The sequence below is a fragment of the Onychostruthus taczanowskii genome, unplaced genomic scaffold, assembly GCF_017590055.1.
Source record: "Onychostruthus taczanowskii isolate IOZ18803 unplaced genomic scaffold, ASM1759005v1 scaffold23, whole genome shotgun sequence".
NCBI classification, from domain to species: domain Eukaryota; kingdom Metazoa; phylum Chordata; class Aves; order Passeriformes; family Passeridae; genus Onychostruthus; species Onychostruthus taczanowskii.
Genome location: NW_024499573.1, coordinates 2944145 through 2968277, shown reverse-complemented (window position 1 = coordinate 2968277; position 24133 = coordinate 2944145). Strand labels below are relative to the sequence as shown.

General features: G+C 39.2%; 1 protein-coding gene across 1 annotated transcript in view; it reads left to right on the top strand.

Annotated features, from left to right (window-relative positions):
* The window catches only part of RELN (reelin), a 275407-nt gene that overhangs the window by 160585 nt on the left and 90689 nt on the right, over positions 1 to 24133 (top strand). Inside the window, exons 11-19 of the mRNA XM_041405399.1 lie at positions 3222 to 3367; positions 7324 to 7475; positions 9687 to 9799; positions 11379 to 11587; positions 14068 to 14196; positions 15321 to 15430; positions 18266 to 18332; positions 19275 to 19508; positions 20144 to 20305. Coding sequence (XP_041261333.1) covers positions 3222 to 3367; positions 7324 to 7475; positions 9687 to 9799; positions 11379 to 11587; positions 14068 to 14196; positions 15321 to 15430; positions 18266 to 18332; positions 19275 to 19508; positions 20144 to 20305 — 1322 coding nt within the window. The remainder of the gene's footprint in view (positions 1 to 3221; positions 3368 to 7323; positions 7476 to 9686; positions 9800 to 11378; positions 11588 to 14067; positions 14197 to 15320; positions 15431 to 18265; positions 18333 to 19274; positions 19509 to 20143; positions 20306 to 24133) is intronic.

Genomic DNA, 24133 nt, shown 5'->3' with positions numbered 1-24133 from the left:
ATGCTGAACAAGGCTGACAAGGTAGCTGGGGGCAATGCTGGTGAGGGACCATCTCCTGCAGAGCTTCTTTTGCTCTTGGAAAATTTAGCTGAGTGCTCTTTGAGCACTTCCCTCAGCAGCTCATCAGATAAAAAAAAGAGCAGTAAAGTAGTGACAGATAGTGACTGCTTGGAAAGCTAAAAGAAAAAAAACCTGAGGGTGATGGTTGTACAGGCAGGTGGGAGAGAATAAGTTCATGAGTGGAGGAGCCCTGGCCCTTGCTTGGGCAGCCCAGCTCATGGAGCTCATCCACATCTGCTTCTCCCAAGGGCAGGTGTATCCCAGGTCCTGGATGGTGGCACTGGGGCAAAACTGTACAAGAAAATTGTGGCACTCCCTCAGAACTTCTTTAAAATCCATACCTGGGTTTAGAGCACGTTTCTCTTTCTCACTCTTTTTAAAGGCCATTAAGGTCATGAGCTTCTATTACATGTTTCTCAGGTATTCAGAATGATGGGGAGTTGAACCCCAGACTGAACTTCTCTTCTGTGTAGCTGTTTCACATGAGCCAAAGCTGACAGGAGCAGATTGTGATTTGAGCCATACGTTGTGTGGTTCATTAACACTAAAATATGCATATAATACATATTCATAGAGACTGTGGAGCTGTGTATAAATGCAGAAATATAGCTTTATAGAACTAATTAAATAAATCATGATTTTGAGCTTTCATAAAGTGTTCATCATACACCACTGTATAAATAATTATTTATAACCCCCTTCTCAAACTGCCCGTTTATTTATCTTGACAACCTAAATGAAAACTCCATTCAACAAATATTCTGCTAGACAGCAGAAGGATGTACAAATATTAAAAGATAATGGGGTTGTATCTGATTTATGTTTATTTTAATAGATGGTTTTCATCAGGCAAGAGATTACTAATTACATACCCACTATCAAATGCATACTTACATATAACTTAGCACCTGAGATATAAGTTGCTCTTATAGAGGATTTTCCAATGCTTGTTTGTAATTCTAATAACTACCTCAGTAGGATCTATTTAGCTATTTGTTTCCTGAGATGAAGGTTTACATATAAAGTTGAATAAAGTTTTAGCCTGAATATTTATTTTTAGTGTATTTATTTGGCTGCAGATAATGAGAGTTTTGTGGCAGATTGATTGACAGATAAAGGATACTTCATTTGTGTTCAGCAAATTAAGAAAATTCTGTAAATTAAGAAGCACAACAAAGAAGTTATTCTTAAAATTCTGATGTTAGCGATACTGATGAGTGTGAATGTTAAAATCAGTAAACAAAAGCAATTTCTCAGTCCATTATAAATAACTGCATAGTACAACTGCTGTTTTTCAAAGAGAAGATATAAAATTGTCTCATTAGTTTCTGCTAGTTATAATATATTTGATGTGTAAATTATTCTGCCTTTTCAGTGGCATATATGGTGTACTGTGTGTATGCTGCATTAACAGACCAAGGAGAAAGGAGACTTGTGACAAAATCTATTTAATTTCTGTGATAAATTATCAACACTTCAGGATCTTTCTATTGCTTTGACCTTTCTTTGGGAAAAAAACACTTTAACAGCAATTAGTTTATTTTAGCAGTTGAAAGTCTTTAAGTTTTTACAATGTGTTATATTTTCATGTGATATTTAGTCTGTGTTAATAAACATAGAATTGTTGTCATTCAAGTACAGAACAGGAACTCTCTATACAAAAATCAGATATCAAGTACTAACAGTTTTTTCTAACAATGTGTAAGCACCTCTAGAAATATAAAAATTATGTTCCTTTTTATAAATTAATTGCTGAGGTATTGACAACCATACTTGAAAATCATCAACAAAAGAATTTCAATTATGTCACTTTATTGCATTGATAAAGTGTTATAGAATATGACAAAATGTGTTATTTTGTACTTTCTCGTAAAAACGCATAGACAAAGATGTACTGAGCAGTTTTCATTTCTTGCCCCACCTTTCTCTTTGTTAAACATCTAATTATTCCCTTATGTGACACTACCATGACCTTTTTAAGTGCAGAAGATGTGATTGTCATATTTTCCCTTGGCGCATTATGAAGGGGTTCAGAGACAAGAGGGCACTGCACAGACAATACTGAAAAGGTCAATGCAATTTGGCATTATTGTATCTCTTTTTTAAATACTGAGATGTTGTAAGAACGCAGAATTATTCTAATTAATAGTTCCTTAATTCAGCTTCCAGTTTTAAGGAGCAAGATCACATATGCACACACACATGAATAAAATAAGTGTTTGAGAGAAGTATAAGTTTTGTCAGTATTTTTTGTAATATGAAGAATTCAAAAAACTGCAAAGTGCTCTGTTAGCAGTAAGACAAAGTAAATCTTCTTTAGAAACTTCTAGCACCTGTTTCTGCCTCACAGATTTGGCAGACTGCCGTTTTGTCAGACACACAAGAGGGCAAAAGTAGGATGGGAGAAAGAAGAAAATCTATACAGTAACCCCCCCCCGTGCACCTCACAGGCAGCTCCTTCCAGGCCAACACTCCTGGAGAGTTCTGGTGCTCATGGTATGTTGGGGGAGGCACATGGCACCATTTGATGCTGCCGAGGCAGAATGTGCAGAAATGCAGTAGGAAAAGCAGACACTGGCTTTGGGAGCAGCCTCAGGACCGCTGGGATTGCTCGTTGCCTCTAGAGCTATTTGTTATGCAATAACATTTGCTAAATACAGCAAATACAGCCTTTTCAGTCATACACTTGGGGCCCAAAGTTTACTGTGCAATGCATAGCAATTTTACACACAAATACCTCTTTTGGCAAAAATTCAAACACAGATCTGACACATTTCACAGCACAAAACTTTTACGCCTACAAAATCTCCATAGCAATATTTGATATACTACTGAAGTTATTTGTAGACAGAGTTGTGTGTGGGCCAGACGTAAGGGCGATGCTTTAAAACAGAAATAAACACCCAGAGATGTGGTACATGACTTCTCAATGCAAATGCAGTTTAACCATGGTCTGTAGTGGGTTCGTAGGGAAGTGGGTACAAGATGAGGACACAATAATTGTTGGGGCAGGACAAGAAAGATACAAGATAACCATCTGGTTTTTATTTAGTTTCAGTGAGTCCTTAGATAAAGTACAGCTCGCACAGGGATCTGACAATGTGTGAACACCATACAAACCCAGTGTAACCTCAGCTTCCATGTGCTCCCTCTGCCCACAGCACAGCTGCCAGTCCGATGGGAACTCCATCTACTTCCACGGGACAGAGGGCAGCGAGTTCAACTTCGCCACCACCCGGGACGTGGACCTCTCCATGGAGGATGCCCAGGAGCAGTGGGCAGAAGAGTTTGAGAACCAGCCCAAAGGGTGAGTGTCCCCAGCCAGAGCAGGGCCCTGCCCGGGATGGCAGCATCACTCCAGGGATGAGGAAACAGGGAATTGCATTTTATCCTTGCTGTGTGATCAGGGAAGATTGTGACTAGGATAAATAGCAATACTGTAAATAGCACATGGTTGCAGATTTTAGGAAGAAACAAGTCGCAGAAGGAACAGTTTGTCTCTGGACCATCCTGTCACCACTGTTTTTATTGAAAAAAATTGTGTTTGTGACTAATGTAGCCATTCTAATGAAACTTGAGATGGTGATCTGTTTTTTAAATTCACACCAGAGTGTTGTTAACAAGCTTATATCCATATATCAAATTCCTTGAGAAATTCATCCCTGGATCACTGCTGTGAGCCTCACTTATACTGAGAGAGAGCTACTGCTTATGGAGATGCCTGTAGGTGATGGAGGAGGAAAAGGAGGAGAAGGTGGAGGCAGGAAAACCAAAGCTGCAGTCTGTTCTCATCTAGCATCACCAAGAGTATAGCCATACCCAGTGGGAAAGAGCTCAGGGTCTGGCTGATCATTTACTATCTCTATTTTGAATATATACTTTGTGATTCAAAGAGTCCCTGTAAAGCCATATCCAGCAGGGACAGCTACAAGGATGCAGAAAATAAACAAAACTGTCTCGGACAACAATATTACTACTCTTACCAAGATATCAGCGAGCTTTAAAAAATGTGTCCTGATAAAGAAGCTTCATTTTATATACTTCATTGTATAAATTCTGACAAAAAGAAAATAACCTCAGTAGGGTCTTGATTTTTTTCTATTAAAAAAAATAAAAATCATTAGTGGCTGTAACCCCAGGGCAATGAGAAGCATACACTGCTAATTTATGGGTCTCCACTGAATGTTGATTCTAACCTACAAAGTACTTCAGATCATTAGCAACTGATTCAAATGCTGCCTATGCTGTGCTGAAAGTGAAGAGCACCTTTTAAGAAATACATGCTAATATGTCCTGTGGACACATACATATATATGGGGTTTACAGAAAAAATATTCACCATGGACTCTGTCCCAGTTCAAATAATCAGCCAATGGCAGCAGGTGCTGCTTCAGACAAAGGGAAGAAAATGAGCTCGTGTGTGGTGTTCTGCGTGACCATGTGGGATGCCTTTGAGATGTGCTCTCCATCTTTATTCCATCCTGAAAAACCAGGATGGGAGTGCTCTCTGTGGACACCTGCCCTGCCTGTAGATCTTCTCTACACAACTGGATGTTTAGTTAAGATAAGCTGGGCAACTTGCAAGCTGGGTTAGCAAATGTACAGTTTCTTCTGATTTAGGAAAATGTCACTTTCCCTGTCACAGGGTGCCTGGCTCCAGCTGCAGGTGGCAAGGGAGGGTGCAGCTCTCCTTCAATTCTGTCATTCTGTGTCCCAGCAGCCAGGTCCTGATCTGCCCCCACTCTGCCAGACAAGGCCTCACAACCTTTTTCCTATTTTTTTCTTTGGAAATTTTACTCTATATTGGAAACTTCCTTCTTTCTATTGTTCTATAAGAATGGAGATTTAAATTTCATGCTGCCGTAAATAAACACCGAACTTGGGTGATGTTATGGACCACATCCTAATCATATAAAATTGCCACCACTTCTGTTCCTCTTTTCATCATTTCTCTGGAATTTGTGTTGGGAGCTGTGCATAAATGCAAATACATGTGAGTTTCCTTAATCACTTCTTAGAGAAATATGTTATTAAATGCTATTTAAACTATATATGAAATACAGTTTTGATGTAATCAGTCACAGAACACTGTATACCTGAGAGAGAGCTTGCAGGAAGTTCTCAGGCACTGCTTTGTCACGTCAGCTGGAGCCTGCCAGCTCTCAAGGGGAAGGGAAAAGCATCCCTCATAAGGGAGAGCAAAAGGAACCTCAGGTATAGGGGTCACCACCAGTTTCCTCTGCACCAAATGCTCTTGGAGATGAGGGCAGAGGGAATCATCACTGTTTTTAATACGCACTTGGTTGGTAATTTTTGCATGTACCACCTAATGTGGGAGGCTGTGTGGATTTGGCTTGCTGCTGTAAGTACCACATATATTTCCACTGTGGTACATTTCCACTTTTGTCATTCTGCTTCTCTTTAGTTGTGTGAAGTAGAGCCTGATCCTAAAACTGAACAGATCCCCACATCATGCTGCCTAGCAGGCACTCTCTTGCTTTGGACCTCCATGTTCAGTTGGTCTAGTTTAGATCCATAAATCACCTGTTTTATAAAGAAGAATTCCAAGAGTTATGTGAAGGATACATTAGTTCAAATATGAATGTTAAATCATGCCATCACTCAGGATCCTTCTCCATTTTATTTACTGGCAGCGTGTTGATGTACTTCTATTAGTGCCTTTAAAAAAAATATGTAGAATTCTCTGGTTTTCATTTCTGATGCTGCCTAAAAGGAAACATCCCTGGAAGCATCCATGATCTGCATCATTCATGACCCTGAGCTGTTTTGTGGGTCACTACAGAGTGTTTTAATTGAGCTAAATAGAGCATACAAAAGATCAATGGAGCATTGTGAGATTTTTTTTGGTGTAAGTTGAAGTAGGCACAACTGTTTAATTCTGTACTTGCCTTCAGCCCGGGAGACCCATTTTCAAAATTATGGTTTTATATTGCACATTATATTGCACATTAGCTTTAAAAAATCTGCACAATAGAATTAGGGTTAGATTAAACTGTGCTTCCATTAAAATATTTATATTTATATCATAAAGCTTTGCAGTAATATTAAGCTCACTAATTCCTGTGTAAATGACTGACAGGTTTAAAGCAGGATTTCCAAACAGGCATGTCACCAGTCTGTCACAGCTTAGGTCCGTTGGGAAACTGGCAGCTTTTAAGAAGATCCCAGAAATGCATTTTAAAGTCATAGGAATGGTTAAACTAATAAATAGACTGTTTAGTTCTTGTAATGGCAGTTTTTGAAATTGTGATATGGCACATACCTGGTGGAAGGAGACAGGAAAAGACTTTGCCTCCCACAAAGGTTTCTGAACTTCCATGTTTTCTCATTCCTCCTGAATTATGTTGAATAGTTAAATGTTTGCATTATCAGGATTTAGTGATTCTAAATAATTTCATTGTTTTATCAGCCTTATAATTCTTAAATACTTAACTATGAATTAAGACTTCAACATAAATAATAATAATGTATCAGACCAAAATAATGCACGGGTTTTCAACACTTTCTAGTATTTCAAAACATTTGATCGAGTTTTGAAGTAACCATCACTTTCATGATGAAAATATATTTTCAATGTAAAATATTTAATTGGAAAATTCTGCAACAGCTCTTTTAATTATCACTGAATAAAAATAAGATAAAATGCTGTACAGAAAAACTGAGAAAGATCATATCATCACATATTAGAAACACAGCAGTCTTTTTCATACTCTGTTCATGTGTTAGTTAAAAACTGTTACCCTAAATGCTCAAAAAGATGAAAAGAGATAATTTTCAGCTATTACCTACATATTTAATATTTGTAGAGCAGATATATTGGACATGTGCCTTTTCAAGTTTCATTGATCTACAAATCTTTTATTATGCAGAATTAATCAGAATGTATTTATATTTTAAACATTTTAACACCAGAAAAAAAATATTGAAGACGGTAGAACAATACAACACTACATATTTGGTAGCAGCATTCATTAAAAGCCTCATTTTTTCATTAATTCATTCATTTCTGCCAAATTCTTTTAAATATTTATAGTAACTTTGCATTCGTTGAGTCAGCTGAGTTTAAAAGCTAATATTGAATATGTAAGTAGTGGCATAGGGGTCACATTTGTGGTTTTTTGTCCTCTGTAAGAGTAGAAACAGCTAACTTCATAAGTGCCAATGAACCCCTATGGCATGTTTTGTATTAATTTATCAGTAGTGTGCTGCTGCACCTTCTCCACCTATTGTTGGCCTCTGCAGGTGGGACATCTTTGGAGCCGTCATTGGTACTGAATGTGGAACCCTGGAATCTGGCTCAGCTATGGTGTTTCTCAGAGATGGAGAAAGAAAAATATGTACTCCATACATGGACACCACAGGTTATGGGAACTTGAGATTTTATTTCAGTATGGGTGAGTATAAATTACTAATGTAGTACAAGATGTGAAGCATGTGAGATTTGTGTTATGCAGTGCTCCACAGTTGAACAAGTCTCATGTGGAGAAGCATCTTCTTGTCTTGTGTACACTAATTTCACTCAGTGCCTCTTAATTCATACCTAGAAGAGATGGTCATATCTTTGTCATCTTTAGAGGTTTTACAGGTTCCTCTCATATCCTCCTGTAGTCATGTCCATGTGAACCCTGGTGCTAATCCATCAGAGTCCAAGAGTTGCACTCAAGGAGGAGATGGGAGCAGCATAGAGGTGGGGCAGCCTTCCCTGGTGAACCCATGGAATAGTTTCACCTCCACAGCTCTTACTCCATTCCTAAAATCTGTCCTCTGCTAATATGTTGGTCCAGGCTGAGATTGACACGGAGAGTGCTGTGGTCTGGGAGGAGGTGTTCTACGTGTGGCATCCCTCATGAAAAGCACTGCTGTGGTGTTAGCATCATGTGTGGACCTTCCTTACTGGGGCAAAGTACAACATCAGTCATTTACCAGGGCTCAGAAAGCAGCCAAGAGCCAGCCTGTGCTGTCACTTCCCCTCCCCGCTGCTGTTGTCAGTGCAACTGCGCCAGTTTGATGTTGCAACAGAGCAGAGTCCCCATGAACATGGTAGTTCACAGTATTTTTCCAGAGCTTTTATTTTGCACATAAAGGAAGTTCCATGAGGTTATTCTCTCAACACCATGTTTAGAGTAAGTGAGGACTTTTGCTTAAAAGAGAATAATAGAATAATGGAGGAAGCAGAGAACAAACCTGTGACCTTCACAAGCAACCTTCTGTATCAACAAGAAAAAAACACACTTTATTTAATGAGGGGAAGACCTCATGTTGTTTTCCTAAATTGTTGCACATCTCCTCTCTGTTACATGAATTATGAATAAAGCACAGGAAAAAGAGGATGCTTTTTCTCATTTCTTCCAAGCATTACAACACCTGCAAGAGAAACAGGAAAGAAATTTTGTCAACCTTCTGAACTTAGGGGAGAAGTTGTCAGCAAATGCAGACACAGAGGATAGCAGGATATTGTTTGAAAAATGTATTCTCTGTGTATTTTTAAATAAATAATTGTTTGGACACACAGGCAAGGAGAATATTTGAAAGGACAAATGGATGTTCCTTATTACAGTATAAAACACATTAGAGATGCACATCTTGTCCAGTTCTCTGGACTGCTGTTTGTACTCCATTACAATAGCTGGCTGGCTGTGGGGAAAAAAAAAAAAAAAAAAAAGCAGAGAAAGTGCTCCAATATGTGCAATCTACTCTGCAGTCTTTTCAAAGAAGCTTTCTCATTCTCTTTTTATTTCTATTCTGGGATATTTTTTTTTTAAACCTGGAGTAACCATACTATAGAGGGAAATAATTAATAATTCCTCAAACACAGAAACTTTGCTTTAAAAGCTTCTTTTCCATAATACCAAAGTTGTGTGATGATATTCATCTTGTAACTCTAATGCAGGACGTAATGCTCATATTTGCCGATACATCTGCTCTTTCACAGAAGCTTAGTGAGTATTTTGGGTTCTACTGATAGGAAGATATTTCAAATGCTGCCCTTTTGTTCCAGTTGGGCAATCATACCACACATGTTTTTTGTGGTACAATAGATTCCATCCAGCCAGCCATCTCTTTTAGGATATGGTGTAGACAGTAGAAGGAGCAGCACAACAAATAAGGTACACAGCAGTCTTTCTCACTTCCTACTTAGAAGAAGTTCTCAGCTGCCAAAATATCAGCTGAGAAGTATTTAAGAATACTGTTATGTGCCTATATGTGTGACTGCATGAAGTGTGAGTAATAAACAGCAGTTTACTGATGAGAACTCAAAAGCAGAGCATTTAAATCCTATTTCTATGTAAATAGGATTTAAAGCACACAGATAGAAGTATTGCTTGAGGCACAGCATTTTCTATTTAAATTGTTTTGATAAGCTGATTAAAAGAGGTACTTGAGGTTTTTATAGTCCTCAACCCCCTTGATCTCTACCATGGTGTATCTGATCAAACAGTTCCTATACACTGTGTCCTTAGGGATGGTGTTCTTTTGTTTCAGATCCCAAGTTAAATAGCATCTGACTGTAATTATTTTCATAATTAAGGCTGCATATATGATTCCACTTTCCAATAACAAGGGCTTCAATTAATGTTTTTCTCACTCAAATATGTGTTCTACAGGGGGAACTTGTGATTCTGGAGAATCCCATGAAAATGATGTCATCCTGTATGCCAAGATTGAAGGCAGGAGGGAACACATACCTCTTGATACCCTGACCTATGCTGCTTACAAGGTAAATTGTCTTAAATGAAGCAGGTGGTTGGGAATGGACAGATCATTCTCTTTTCAAGCTGCCACAGGAATATTGTGTGGTGAACTCCACAGGGACACTCAAACGTGACCTTCCCAAACAAAGAAATCATGTGCAGACCTGGGAGCAGTCGGGCACTTGAGCAGCACAGCTCTGCAGGTACTGGTGGTCACTCCAGCCCCAGGCAGGACCATGCAGTGTTGGCTGGGGCTGGGGAAACAGGCAGGAGAGCAATGGGCAAAAATTGTCAGTTATTAGCTGAAAACTTCAGGGATAACATCTCCTCACAAACGATTTCTCCTGTTTCCACTCAAGCTTGTTCCAGGCACAGTGTGATGCTGAGGAGCAGGGTCATGAGAAGGTCATTCCTGGTGGGATCAGGGGCTGGGAGAGGCTCTGCAGTGGCAAGGGCACGGACTCAGCCGTGGGAGGCAGCTGCTGGCAGAGTGCACAGGCAGCATCTCCTCTGCCCAAAGTGCAGCCGCATCCACCACCCTCAGCAGGACAATAAAGACTTTGAAATTGCCTTCAGGATCCTTCCTGTCTAGAGCAAGGAAGCACTTAGACCATGTGTACCCTGAACAATCTGCCCTGAGGTCTCCTTTTTCTGCTGCTGTAAAACAGGCAAAATTTGGTATTTCATACAAGTGCGCCATAGATGTGCTAGATATTGAAATGCAGTGTGCTTACATAGTCTGAGGGAAGTTCGGTGGTAAAGATGCTGCTGAGTTCAAGCACAGATCTGTGTGCATTTTGTGTGTAACTTTAGCACTTTGAAACCAAATGTTTACAATAGTGTTTGGCCTGAGTTGGGTTGAGTCACTTGCATTGTTTCATTGTGCATGGCTTCCCTCCTCGCCTGCTTCTGTGTGAAAGACAGGGAAGAACTTTTGTAAAACTAAGGAAACTGTAATTGTAAAATAATAAAATATTAATTAGGGAACTTGGGGAGAGATAGGATCTGAAATTACATGGAATTCATTGTGGAGGTTTTTTAAAACAAGCAGTTTTAAAGCTGACATCCTCTTCTGACATAATAAAGTTCTAATTACATTGCTTTAGGACAAAGGCTAAGCTTTGTGAGGCAGTGCTTTCTTTTTTTTCAGCAGCATAACATCCTCCCCACTTATGCCTGTGAACTCCTGCTGTTACCCCATTCTCACGTATCCAGAGCAGACATGCCCCTTCCCTGCCTCAGCTTCTGTGAGCTGTAAGGCTCCAGGACAAACATCACCTTCACTTCCCAGCCAAAACTGGCAACATACACTTGCCCCTCTCAGAACACAGGAGGTGCAGTCTTTTCTTCTGTGCCTTTACAACCATCCCATCCCTCTGAGGTGATAAGCATCACTGGTACCCAGGGTGCTAATACCTATCCACATAATAGTAAAAGGTTTTATGTGAGATCGTGTGGAAAAAAAGTGGCTAAAAAAGTTGACAAAATGAATCAATGAGAGAGAATAGCACGTTTGGTTCAGCACAATTAGAGCTGCTTTTTTATTTTAAATGGTATGTTTTGACCTTTTTTACTTATTTAAGCCTTTTAAAATTTCTTTTGAAGGTGCCATCTTTGGTTTCTGTTGTCATTAGTCCAGACCTTCAGACTCCTACAACCAAATTTTGCCTGAAGCAAAAGAGTCACCAAGGCCACAACCGGAATGTCTGGGCTGTGGATTACTTCCACGTCCTTCCCGTGCTCCCTTCCTCAGTGACTCACATGATCCAGTTCTCCATCAATTTGGGTTGTGGGACTTACCAACCTGGTAACAGGTAAAACTGGAGAGATCATTCTTTTGGTTATCAGCTTTCTAGTATATTTTGGTCTATAAAATCTATATAAGGATTTGTACATCTTTTTTCAGAAGAAGAGATTCCATTAATAATGACAAATATAAGCTGCTCAAAAGCTAATGTTTCTTCTGATCTTTACATGTCCAGATTTATGTATCTCATGTGCAATAAAGAGTCATTTAATAGCTTTCCAGGTCAAAACTTGCTTTTCTTAGCCCATTATTCTGAAATTTGCTCACGATTTCAGAGTGACTTTTGCTTCACTTTCTAATGGGTATGAGATTTACTTCTTAATACTGTGTAAGGAGGAAAGCATTAAAGGCAGCAGCAGAAACCTGCCCTGCTGGCCTCTCTGAGATTACTGGTGCCACAAGCATATCTAATTCTAGTAAGACTGGTGATAAGTGACCCTCATCTAAATGACCATGAGTGTGAGGAGCTCACTGTCTGTAGAACATTTTTCTGGTTTTTCTTCTGGACATTCAGTGTGAATTTTTCCATGGGGAAAGGGAAAGAAGGGAGTCATTTTAGGCTCCATGTTTTGTAGACTCATAGAAATGTTGGTTAGAAGGGACCTAGGCAGGTTATCTGGTGAAACCTGCTGCTGCAGGATGGATTGTTACTGGGCAGGTCAGACATGGCTCTGCAGATCCACAACTTGAAAATTCTTCATGGATGGACACTGTGCTACCTCACCTGCTCAAGTGAAAAAGTGTTTCCTAATGTACAGTACAAAACTATGAAACCATGTCTTTATGATTATTGTCCTTCGTAATGTGCCTGACATTACTGAGGAGAGTTTGACTCCAGTTTCCTTGTGAGTGCCCTCTGCACCACCACAGGATGCTGTAGCTCACCCCTCCTCACCAGGCTGAGCAAGCCAGCTCCTCAGCCCATCCCAGCTTGGTGCTCAAAGCCATGGACATCTTGTCCATCCTTTATTCTGCTCTCAAAATTCTTAATATCCTTCTTCAGATGGAGAACCCAAAAGCAAACTGCCCGCTGTTCCGCTTCCACTATATACATATGAGAATATTTATCTTGTTATTTTATGAGGATTAAGTTACTTTATATTTTGCAGAGTTGAGAGTTTAAAGTAAGAGACTATGAGTGCTTTTATCTGTATCCTATGGCATCTACTTCCAGCTGGAAAGAGCTGCACTACCACTGACAGTTCTTGTACCCAAACATTGTAGCAGAATTCAAGGGGAAACAAAAATCAAGGCACTGCACTTATATTTGATAGGAAGAGAAGGCAGCAGCATTTTCCTACATGAAAAGTGAAAATTTTGCCCATAAACACTTCTGGCCAGTAAACATGTTATATAAAGTCTCTGTCTCAATCTGTTTTCTGATGAAGATTTGTATATGTTTTGAAAGATTGATATTCTTCCTTCTATTTCTGAATGAGAAGTGAGCTTCTTCATAACTAAAGAAGCATTAGGTCACCATTTTTCCTGTTTGTATTTCCCAAATACTGCAGCATTTCACATCTCCCAGTCTGCAGCATTATTCATAATGCTTTCATTACTGCAAATGTGAGAAACTCATGCTGAATATGAGCAGTAAATATGACCCTCTAAGGTATCTCTACAGCTAAACCTGAAATAAATTAGTCAAAACCTCCATAAACTGTTTTAATACATACAATATCATGGTGATGGTACATTTAAATAAAGCAATATTGTCAGCAAATTATCATAAAAATAAAAATTCAGAATCCAATAATTTAATACGAAGGAGATGAATTACGACTTTTGTAATGTTCCATTACTTAAAACAGAATATTACAAGCTAATTATATGGAGGAAACTACAAGAATAATTCAGTAAAATACTAAATCTGTAGTAAATCAGGCACTTTCTATTATTACTTTTTTCAAGGTCTTTAGAGTGTAGGGCATCTAAGGATTTCCTTACAGGTTGTAAACAATTTGGGTTTTTTTTGGAAAGAGACAGCCCAGGCATGAACAGCTAGTGGTCTTTTTCCACCTTCTGCAGGTGTCATAGTTAGCAGCTGGCAGTTATAGCATCTGTGCATAGCAGAGAATGGCATAGCATCTGTGCTCACATGATGTTGTCTACATCTGATTAACCCAAGGTTTCCCCTCATATCAGAAGCTATTTCAATATAAAATATGAAATATAAAAGTAATGCAGTTCTTTTAACAGCAGCAGCATGAAAGCACTGGCTAGATGGTGGCCCAACAAGAATTCTGTGTTCAGACAATCCTTAGTCTAAAACTTTTGGGGTTTTAAACACTCATGAAACTTTGTCTCCTGTTTGCATTTGCAGGATTTTTTGTATTCTAATTCTGCTTAAAATTATTTCTTGTTTTGTCATCAGTTATCAGAAATAGCAGATTTGGTGGTTTCTCAGTGTTGGTACTTCTACATTGAGATCCATGCCGGGTACCCTCACGGTGTCTTTCTCCTTTCTTTCCTTCAATGTGTTCCCAGTGTCAGCTTGGAGTTCTCCACCAACCATGGTCGCTCGTGGTCGCTGCTGCACACGGAGTGTCTGCCTGAGATATGTGCTGGGCCTCACCTGCCCCACAGCACCATCTACGCCTCCGAAAACTACAGCGGGTGAGAGAGAGCGCTCTCTGCACAGCTGCAGGGTACACAGCAGCAGACGGCAGCTGTAGGTGGCAGGGGAAAGCAGCAAAGCACACAGCTCTGTGTCATCATTCATTTTGACTACCTGGTGACAGCCAGGAAGGGGTGTTCTGAGCTCCCTAGCCACCCAGTCATGAAACCTGAAATGTATGGGGCTGCTTTGTGGTATAATAATCAATTTTTGATGCTAAAGACAAATTACAAAAAAAAACAAACCACTGGTGGACAGCATGTTGGTAAGAAGAAGAAAACTTTTACCTTGTCAGAGCCACAAAAGTTTTCTTCTTGGTCAGAAAAAACACTACCCAAAGCTGTATTTACATCCTCAGACACATTTACTCATTTACATTCCACATTTACTCATGTGGAATCCCAGTACTGGGTTACAATAAAGCACATCCTCTGTATTTCTGCAGATGGAGATGGTTATTAGTGTCACTTTCTTGTATCAACCCTTCTCAGTATTGAGTTTCTTCTCTACTGTTCTCACTGAAAAATGAACTGTGGCATTTTTCTGCATAGCACAAAATCCCTCGGTATCCCAGCTTCCACAACACTTACAAAAAGATAGTGCAGTTGAAGCATTGCTGTGATCTGATGGCACACAGCCCCCAGTCCCATACAATCCTCATAGGAACCATTACTCCTGGTGTGTGCAGGGAGTGCAGCCTCTGTGGATGACAGAGAACGATCAGACTGCAGCATGCCAAATCCTCTGTACCACTCCTCACCCTCTGAGGGTTTTCACCAAACAGAGTTCAGCCCTGCTGAAGGTTCAGTTTTAGAAGACATTCATGGGAATGGAGAAGCTGCTATAGCAAAGGAGCTCACGGTGTTTGCCAACTTTGTATATTCCTACAGTGGAAAATTGGCTGGGTTTTATAAGACAATAACTAATATTCATGTACTGTATGATACATGGACTTCTCATTTTTAATTTGTATTTTCTAAAGCTGCTGTAAATTTATGCTTCATTTGACCAGATTTTAAAATTAAGCTGCTCACAAAGCTTCCAGAATACATAAATATATCTGCAAAATATACTGTTGCTTGATTAATGTCAGTGTAAAATGTCTGTGTTATGTGTATTTCAGGTGGAACCGAATAACTATTCCCCTTCCCAACGCTGCACTAACCGGTGACACCAGGATTCGATGGAGGCAAACAGGACCAATCCTTGGAAATATGTGGGCAATTGATAATAGTTAGTATTCTTATCCATGATCATGACACAGAAGAAAAGTCAATTTTATATGCTGCTCGAAGTCAACGCATTTTCCACCATCACAAGTCAATGAATTTACAGTTTGCTAAATTCTGTTCTGCTTAGTTGCATTTGGTAGCAGGTGCATTTTGAAGCTAAAAAAAGAGTCTGGCATTAGAAAAGGCAATAGTCTAATAGATTTTTTTTTTCCATTTAATTGAATGCTTTCCAGGAAAAAATGTTAGTGACAGGGCTTAATATAACATTTCTTCTGTCTATTTAGTCCTAATTACATAAATAGGTTTCACACTGGCTCTTAAGGACATGTACTGCAGCAGCCTAAGCAACAGGAGCAGCATCTGGGACTTATTTTGCTTCTGGACATAGAAGACCATCTTCAAGCAATGCTGCTACCAAAACACTGACAAAACCTTATCTTACCATATCTTCAGGGGAAAGTGCCATCTGTTTCAGGGAACTGTTCTTCTCTTCAAAAATTATTTTTCACATGCCTTTTCTTTAAATTGATGTGAAAAACCGGGAGAAGTTTTATGTTGATAAATATTTATATGACTTGTTACAGAGGAAAACCAGGAAAAACAAGGAATACTTTAAAGGGCAGTAAAAAGTGTTTAGGAACACAGGATTAAATGTATGAAATGCAGAAATAAGTATGATTGAAAGGACTAGCTAAGAGTAAATGCAATTTATTTTTTTAGCTTGCTTGTTAGCCTTAAGATTTGGAGCTAAGTAAGCTACATTCAGAATTTGTTTGGTTAGATGTGTGAAATTTACAGATTTACACTGATGTACAATAACCTGTGAAATTTTGTAGTGATTCCCAGTAAGGCTTGATATGGTGCTTAGGAATGGTAAATATTTACATTTTGCAGAATTCTTTAAATATATTGAGGCCTAGTATTGACAAGAAAATCTTGAAGCTGTTAAGGTAATATCATTAAGGAAATTTTGTCACTAAAAGTAATGAAAACTATTCTCTTAATCATAACTGGAAGTTGCATCATCTTGACATTCTGGGTATACTATTAATGTTTCTCTTTAGGGATGTGATATACATCAAAAAGAAAGTAAAATTAAGGGAAAATATAGGTATATAAAGATGAGAAGATTTCTTTGAGTATCTGCAAAGATGAGTTGCTATCAAAAAAAAATGCTGACTCCAAGTGTTGGCGACACTCATGAGAAGTTCACAGAAACCACAGCAAGATGAAATTCATCCAAGGATACAAATTCCTTACAACAAAACAAAACAAGATTTTGCAAATCATTTGACAATTCATTTATCTGCACAACCTTTGCTTATAGAACAAAATACAACTCCATGAAAGGATGCGTGATATTGCACGAAGCATCCTTTCATCCTGTGTGCACAGTCTCAAGACAAGGTTTACCAACCATGTGCCTAGAAAGTGCCTGCTCTGAATTTGAGGTTCAGAACCCTGACACAGGAATAGAGTCTTAAAGACATATTTCTGAGGTTTTGAATGCCTCCTTTGTTAAATAGTAATGATACTGAAGTTTTACACTGTATTGTAGGAAAAAAAACTTGTAAATAATGGCAAGCTACTCAAATTCTTGAAGAGAGGAAGATTTTCAAAGATTTTCTGACTTAGCTTCACGACTGTTTCCTATGTGAATTAAGTTTTAAAAGAAATCTGGAAGCTGGCCATCTTTCAGAAACTCTGGAAAAATGCCAATTTTCGTAAAGTTTTTTTTCATTTTGAATGACATCATTACATCTTTAACCCTTTTACTTTTACCACCCCCTCAAAAAAACCTCAAGACACAAAAATCAAACAGGCAGAACAGAATTTTTGCACCCTGAGAAGTGAGAAAACCTAGAAATCACATGAAATCTGATGAGAACTTAGTTATAGGGAGTAGCTAAAAGGGATTTAGAGTGTGTCTCCTAGGGAGAGCTGACACCATGCTGTGATGGGCAACATTATAAAACTAGAAAAAGGAAGAAATACTGCTTCTTATAGATTATTTCAGATTGGTGGCTCTTTCTTCCAAATGTCACAATGCAAGTGGGTAACCCCAAGTAATTCTTCAACAGAAAACATGCCACTATTCATGGTTAAGGCCTTTTAGCATTTTGTATTAAAATAATATTGCCCACAAGTTATAACTTTTCTTTGTCATAGTGCAAGAGATTATACTAACATTTTCTCATCTTTCCATCCTTCATATTTTTTACAAATACCAACAGTGTCAATGAGGAGTCATTGGAGGAAGATGAAGCAAAAGAGTAAAACAAGTCTGGTGTAATTTGAGCACTTAGGATGTGAAATTTTGTCCCATTTAAAAGAAACAGTGAAAGAGTATGAAAATTAGTAGTTACATAAGACATATCAGGGCAGGTTCTTATTACCCTACATCCACAATAAAGTATGTAGATTTGAAGCAGTGACATGTTTTTTAAATCTACAAGACTGCTACTGGAAAGTACCAATATATAGACTGGACTACATCTCCAAACTAAGATGAAGGGAATGTGAATGGAAAATTTTGACAAAGGTCAATGCCTACCAAATTATCTGATCTCATTCACAGACAGTAATTAAGACAGCACTAGTGGCCACAGTAGTGTGTCTTTAGCCACAGATGGACATGACACCTTAAATAATAAATTGTCCCTGACTATCCTTGACACAGCCAAATGCTTTATATCCTTTCACAGGCCTTTTCCAGGTAGTGGGATCAAAATAAATACAATAATTGTTTGATCAGGTCTGTACACTTTTTTGTGTTGATCATATTCTCTTTATCACATAGCATAACCCTCCATTTAACTGATTTCTCTCTCTGCAGTTTATATTGGTCCATCTTGCCTCAAATTCTGCTCAGGGCGAGGACAGTGCACTAGAAATGGCTGCAAGTAAGTGTTATATTCAGCACTCATGTTCAATTTCTGTCACAGAGTTCACTTGGTAGTGTGAAAGTTGAAGTGATTTTCATTTCAGTCCTTGCTCTTTTAGATGACTAAATATAAAACTAGCATAACCCTCAGAATTCATAAAGATCACTGGAAAGCTAAAGATCAATCTTTCTAAACAGCAGCATGTTTAATATTTTTTTTATTATTTTCTTCAGGTATAGTGTCTAACTTCCAGCTCATCTTAAAATGTGCTACAGAGCACACTGAAATGTCAGTGGTGTATACTTTATACTGGTTATAGAGGTGATTTGTGACTTTATCTCTTTGGTATTAAATCTTGGGAAAGAATTACAATTTTAATAGCTCTAATATCCTATAACCTAACATACCTCAAGGACAGAAGATCAGCACTCCACTTTTTTTCTGATAGTCTGGCTTGTTAAAAGAGTTCCACTCTAAAAAATAAAAAGGTACTTACTCAAAACCAATGAGCACATTCTTAATATCGGTGTAACTACATTTAGGTATTAACAAGAGTATAACCCACAGGGCATTCTCTTTTGTAACTTAATTTCTTGTAACCACATCTAGTATGCTACAGATAAAAGCAAATTTTTCATTTTTCATATGAACAACTGTAATTATGTCAGCAGGGGTTTTGTTCCAAAAATTAATAAAAATATTTCTGTACTGTGTTATTTGTAGATTCATGGGGTGTTCATAAATACATATTTTTTTAACACAAAAAGTAAATACTAGCTAACAGAAATAGTTTGCTATGCACTTTACCTAAGTAAAGTTCAAAGGGGTTCTTGGACCTTAGACTTGAGAGGGACCTTGTGGGTGTTCTCACTCCACGAGCAGCTGCAGCCACCACGTTTGCTGACAGGCAGCCCCACCAAAGATGGGTCCCCACTCTGCTCTCCCCCTTCCTCCCCGCAGGTGCGACCCCGGCTTCTCCGGGCCGGCGTGCGAGACGGCGTCGCAGACCTTCCCCATGTTCATCTCCGAGAGCTTCGCCAGCTCCCGCCTCTCCTCCTACCACAGCTTCTACTCCATCCGCGGCGCCGAGGTCAGCTTCGGCTGCGGCGTGCTGGCCAGCGGCAAGGCGCTGGTCTTCAACAAGGACGGGAGGCGCCAGCTCATCACCGCCTTCCTGGACAGCTCCCAGTCCAGGTGAGAGGGAAGGAGCAGTCGTGTGGAGCGAAGAAATGGGGGAGCCCCTCCTCCTACAGCTACCACCGTGTCTATTATTAAACCAGCTCTTTTAGCAGGGAAAAAAGGTTTTAAAAAGCTCCTAGTTCCACGTTTTAATGATTTTGTAGCCTTTTAAATGATTTCGTAGCCTTGCCTTTTTTTCCTCCTGCTTTGTAAACAACAGAGTCCAAAACAGACTGGAGGGAAGTTATTGTACAGCTCAGATGGAAAATATGAAATGTTAATATCGAACCTAAGTGTCAAAGCCAAGTGCTAATTAATTATGTATAAGGTTGTGTTTATTTGACAGCTTGTGGCAGCTGATTAGATCCATTCACTATCTCTCCCTCCCCTTCAGTGCCTAATAAATAATTAAATGCAGTAATGATTGGCATTTTTTTAACTATATGTGCCACAATGCATTACTTGACAATAAAAACAAATCACAAGTACAAAACCCCATAAGCGATATTTATCGAAATTTGCCTAGATTGAGAAGATCTGAAAACAGCCTGGTTAGGGGAAAAACAAAACCAAAAAACAATAAAAAACAACAACAAAAAACTCCACAGTGCAAAGGGTAGCCTGGAAATATTTGTGTGGTTCTGGTGCAGGTTCCTGCAGTTCACACTGCGCCTGGGCAGCAAGTCAGTGCTGAGCACCTGCAAAGCGCCCGACCAGCCCGGGGAAGGAGTGCTGCTGCACTACTCCTACGACAACGGCATCACCTGGAAACTGCTGGAGCACTACTCTTATCTCAACTACCACGAGCCAAGGTACGTGCACAAATACCACAAAGAGTTATTTGTGCCCAGTCACACTGGTTGTGATGGTCACTGCAATGTGGAGATTGAGAACGTGGTGCATGAGGGAATGAAGGGTTTTTGTCACACACCGAAAGTTACCACCTTCCTTTAAAATTTTTTATCTGTTCTAGACACTTCTGATTTTGTCATTCTATAGAAATGAACACATCAGTTTAATGGCTTTCAAGTCTCAGGTGATACAACAAAACAAGCTGAGGCAGTGCAGGATGAGGGATAGGAATGTACTTGTGGGAAATAGGGGCATGACTCTTCCCATGGAAGCAGCCACTTGTAAAGAAAAATTAGCATAAATTATTTGTAGCTTTGAAGCCATAGATACCCTCACTACACCATCCTCTGGGATTAGGAGTTTGCAGGCAGCACAGGACAGCTGAGAGGGATCTGATTGTGAGGATCTCTGAAGGATTGTGAGGATCTCTGAGGTCAGCAGGAAAACTACACCTGCTGCCACTCTCAAGGCAATGGCATGACTTCGTTGCTGTGCCTCTGCCTTGGGCTGGGCTTGGTGCCCTGGGAGAACCTGCTGCTGACTGTGCCTGGCACTTGCACAAATAAAAAAGAACTTGAACAAAGAACTCATTTCCTCTAGTAATGCCTGTGTCTGGTGTCAGATTAGAGAGGGATGCATTTCCTGTATTTAGAGAAGGTGTTCCTTACTGATACCTTTGTGACACCATCCACCAAATTAAGTAGAGCAATACAAAATCAGGAGCCTCCATGAGCATGCCTGTACCAAAATCCTGTAACAGTCTGGTCTGGATCTATGCAAATCCTCTCAAACCTGGCAGCAGCCACCTTCACGGGGTGTTGCAGCAGAGCCAATAAATGTGAATTAAAGGAGATGCTCTGCAAAGGGGCCCAGAAGAGGCAGAACTGGCAGTGGCATCACTGGACTCATTCCAGCAAGTCCATTTTCTGCCCATGGGTAGCTTTGACCTGGCTATTGCCCCATGTCTTCTTCTTTACCAAGTTCAAGGAAAACATCTTAGTCAGCCCCAGGAGTAGGACTGTAAATAGCTTGCAAGTCACTTTAGCTACACATAACTTTCATTATTTATATTTATTGAGCTCAGATGAGTGCTTTTTTAAAAACAAAACAAAACAAAATTGGATTTCCACATCTTATCAATAACTCAGTACAAAATTGCAATATTCAAAGTGTGATTGAGAGCGTTCTAATGGAAAAAATCCCTAGTAACTTTAAAATTATTTCCTGGGAGCTATAAGAAATACTCAAAAATGTGAGAGGAGGACTGTATTTGGTAGAAATACATTGTAGACTTTAATTTTTGAAGTTCTAAATGTTTCCAAACGCTACAGACTGGAAGACTTAAAAATCTTCTTCAAAGTTTAGTTTGCCTGCCTTTGTTATAGTCACATATATATTTTATATGACCCTGTTTCTAATTCTTAGATTCAAGACTACATCTGTAGGAATTATATTTCCCTAGAGGTTTTTAATATATAGGACAATGAAATTTTTATAACAAAAGGAAAATACATATTCTGGTGACTGATTTTAATAAAGTTTAAGACATAAATGTAATAAATTACATAGATGCCAAAGACGCTTTTTGAGGTATGAAACACAATTTCTGTTTTTCTGACAAGGTACAGAGCAAAGTACATTATACACAAGTTAGAGAGATTTTGCCATGGGAGATCGATGGATGGATGGATGGATAGATAGATAGATAGATAGATAGATAGATAGATAGATAGATAGATTATTCAGTCCACTCTGGGTAGATAGAAAAATGACATACATACAAACATGAAGCTAATGCTGGCAATAATTATGAACAAAGCTTCACCTTTTCATATTATGTTGTCTGAAAATATCAGCATTTTTAGTAACATAGATGGACTGCTGCAAAGTTTGGCAATCAGTCTGTATCCACGAATTTAATTAATCTTCAGTCATACAAAAAATAATTACACATTTAATGTTCTGCTGAAAAGGTGCATTTAATCTGCTAACATTTGACAGCTGCATTTTTCTTCTGGGCAGAACAGCGGTGGCTTTTCAATATTAGGTATGCGCATAGCTTGAAAGAATGAGATCAGAGCAAAGGTCTCCCAGCTGGTTTTTAACAAATTTAATGGTGGCTGGTAATGTGAGTAGGAACACTTTTCTTCTCTGCAGCAGAAAAGTCATTAGCAGGAATCCCCCTCCCTCTCCATCTATCTCCAGCAAATCAAAGCCAGACAGGAGAAGTTGTTACAACTGGAGGTGTAGTCAAGTTCTGCATACTAACATATGTGCCATACTTGGTGGTTTACACCTACATTTTTAAATTGTGTTGGCTTAATCCCCTGGGATGGAGAATTTATTTTAACATGTGTTAAATATTTTAGCATCTGATATGTGTATCAGTGGTGCATGTCATGATTTAGGACTTTCTGTATATTGCTGTCTGTGAGAATTAGTGTCCACATTGGCATGCATATGAGAGTTAAGAGTGAAAGGGAAGATACAGGCATCAGAGGCAGCCACCAGCAGAGAAATATGTCCTGGATTATGGCAGAGCATTAGCTCACACACGTGCCACGTGCTTCACAGAGCCCACTGGACACAGTGCTCCTCCTAGCAGGGTACCAGCTTTCCTCAGGTTCACAACCATGGCAGAAAAAAACATGTTTGCTTTTAGCATCAGTAGCAATTTCTTGGCATTTGTGCTTTTAAAAAATTAACTCAAAAGGTTATAAAGTTGCTTCTTATGAGGAAATCCTTAGTGGAAAAGAAGCCAGGGTCTGAAGGCATTCAAGCGATCTCCACCATTCATAAAGTGTGTACTGTGCTGGTCCCATGCCACAGGGACATGGCCATGTCACCTCTGGCTGTCCCTCTCCAGTCTATAGTTGTGAGAAAGCAGCTCCTAGAAAAGCCAGGCAGGACTTTCTGAGTGCTTCCCACCTGTTTAGCCAAGCTATTTGATTTGTTTCTGGTTAATGGCTTAATGTATACTTCTTTAAAATGAATGTGACACTAAACAACAGTAATACAAATCTACTCTCTACAAGGATGTTGTAGCAAGTCATTTTTAAGAGTGTGGTTTTTGCACTAAGATTGCCACTCTTTCATATGAAGAGAACAAAACATTATAACAGGCAGCTTAGAAAGCCTTGAGTATTAAAAGAATTTGGTGCTGAAGTATAAAAAGGTACTTTCAGTTTACCTGATATTTCATTTTATCCACATTTCTTCTAGCAGAGAAAGAAAAATAGCAGCTACATGATGAGCTGGTTGAAAACCCTTTAGCCAGCAAATAATTGTACCCCAATGGAGACAAATGTCTCTGTTGCCAGTCTGTCTCTCAGTTGATGTGGCTGTGTGGGGTACCATGGTAGTAGTGATTTATGGGGCTTTCAAGAAGGTGTCATTGCTGTGGCAATTAATGTATAATCCCTCCTGCAGTGTATGAAAATTGCTCCTGGAAATCAGATAATACTCTTAATTTTCTTTGCAGTTTTTCAGTTCTTGGTGTGTTGACATAGCTGCCATGACAAATCAGGTGACCTTGCATAGCAGAAGCACCTGGGACTCACCTGCAGTTGCATTTCTATGCAGCTACAAAAAAGCAGTGTCTGCCAAAAAGGACTACACATAATCACACTGTCTGACATGATGAACCTTTTCCACTTGATTGTGAAAATTTACAGGGGTGGGTTCTTCTAGGACAAGAGTACCATTAGAATGATGTCAATGCTGTGTGGGGAATGCAGATGTTTACAAGATGTGTATCTTCAGGATAAAACCCACTGAGTCTGACAAAG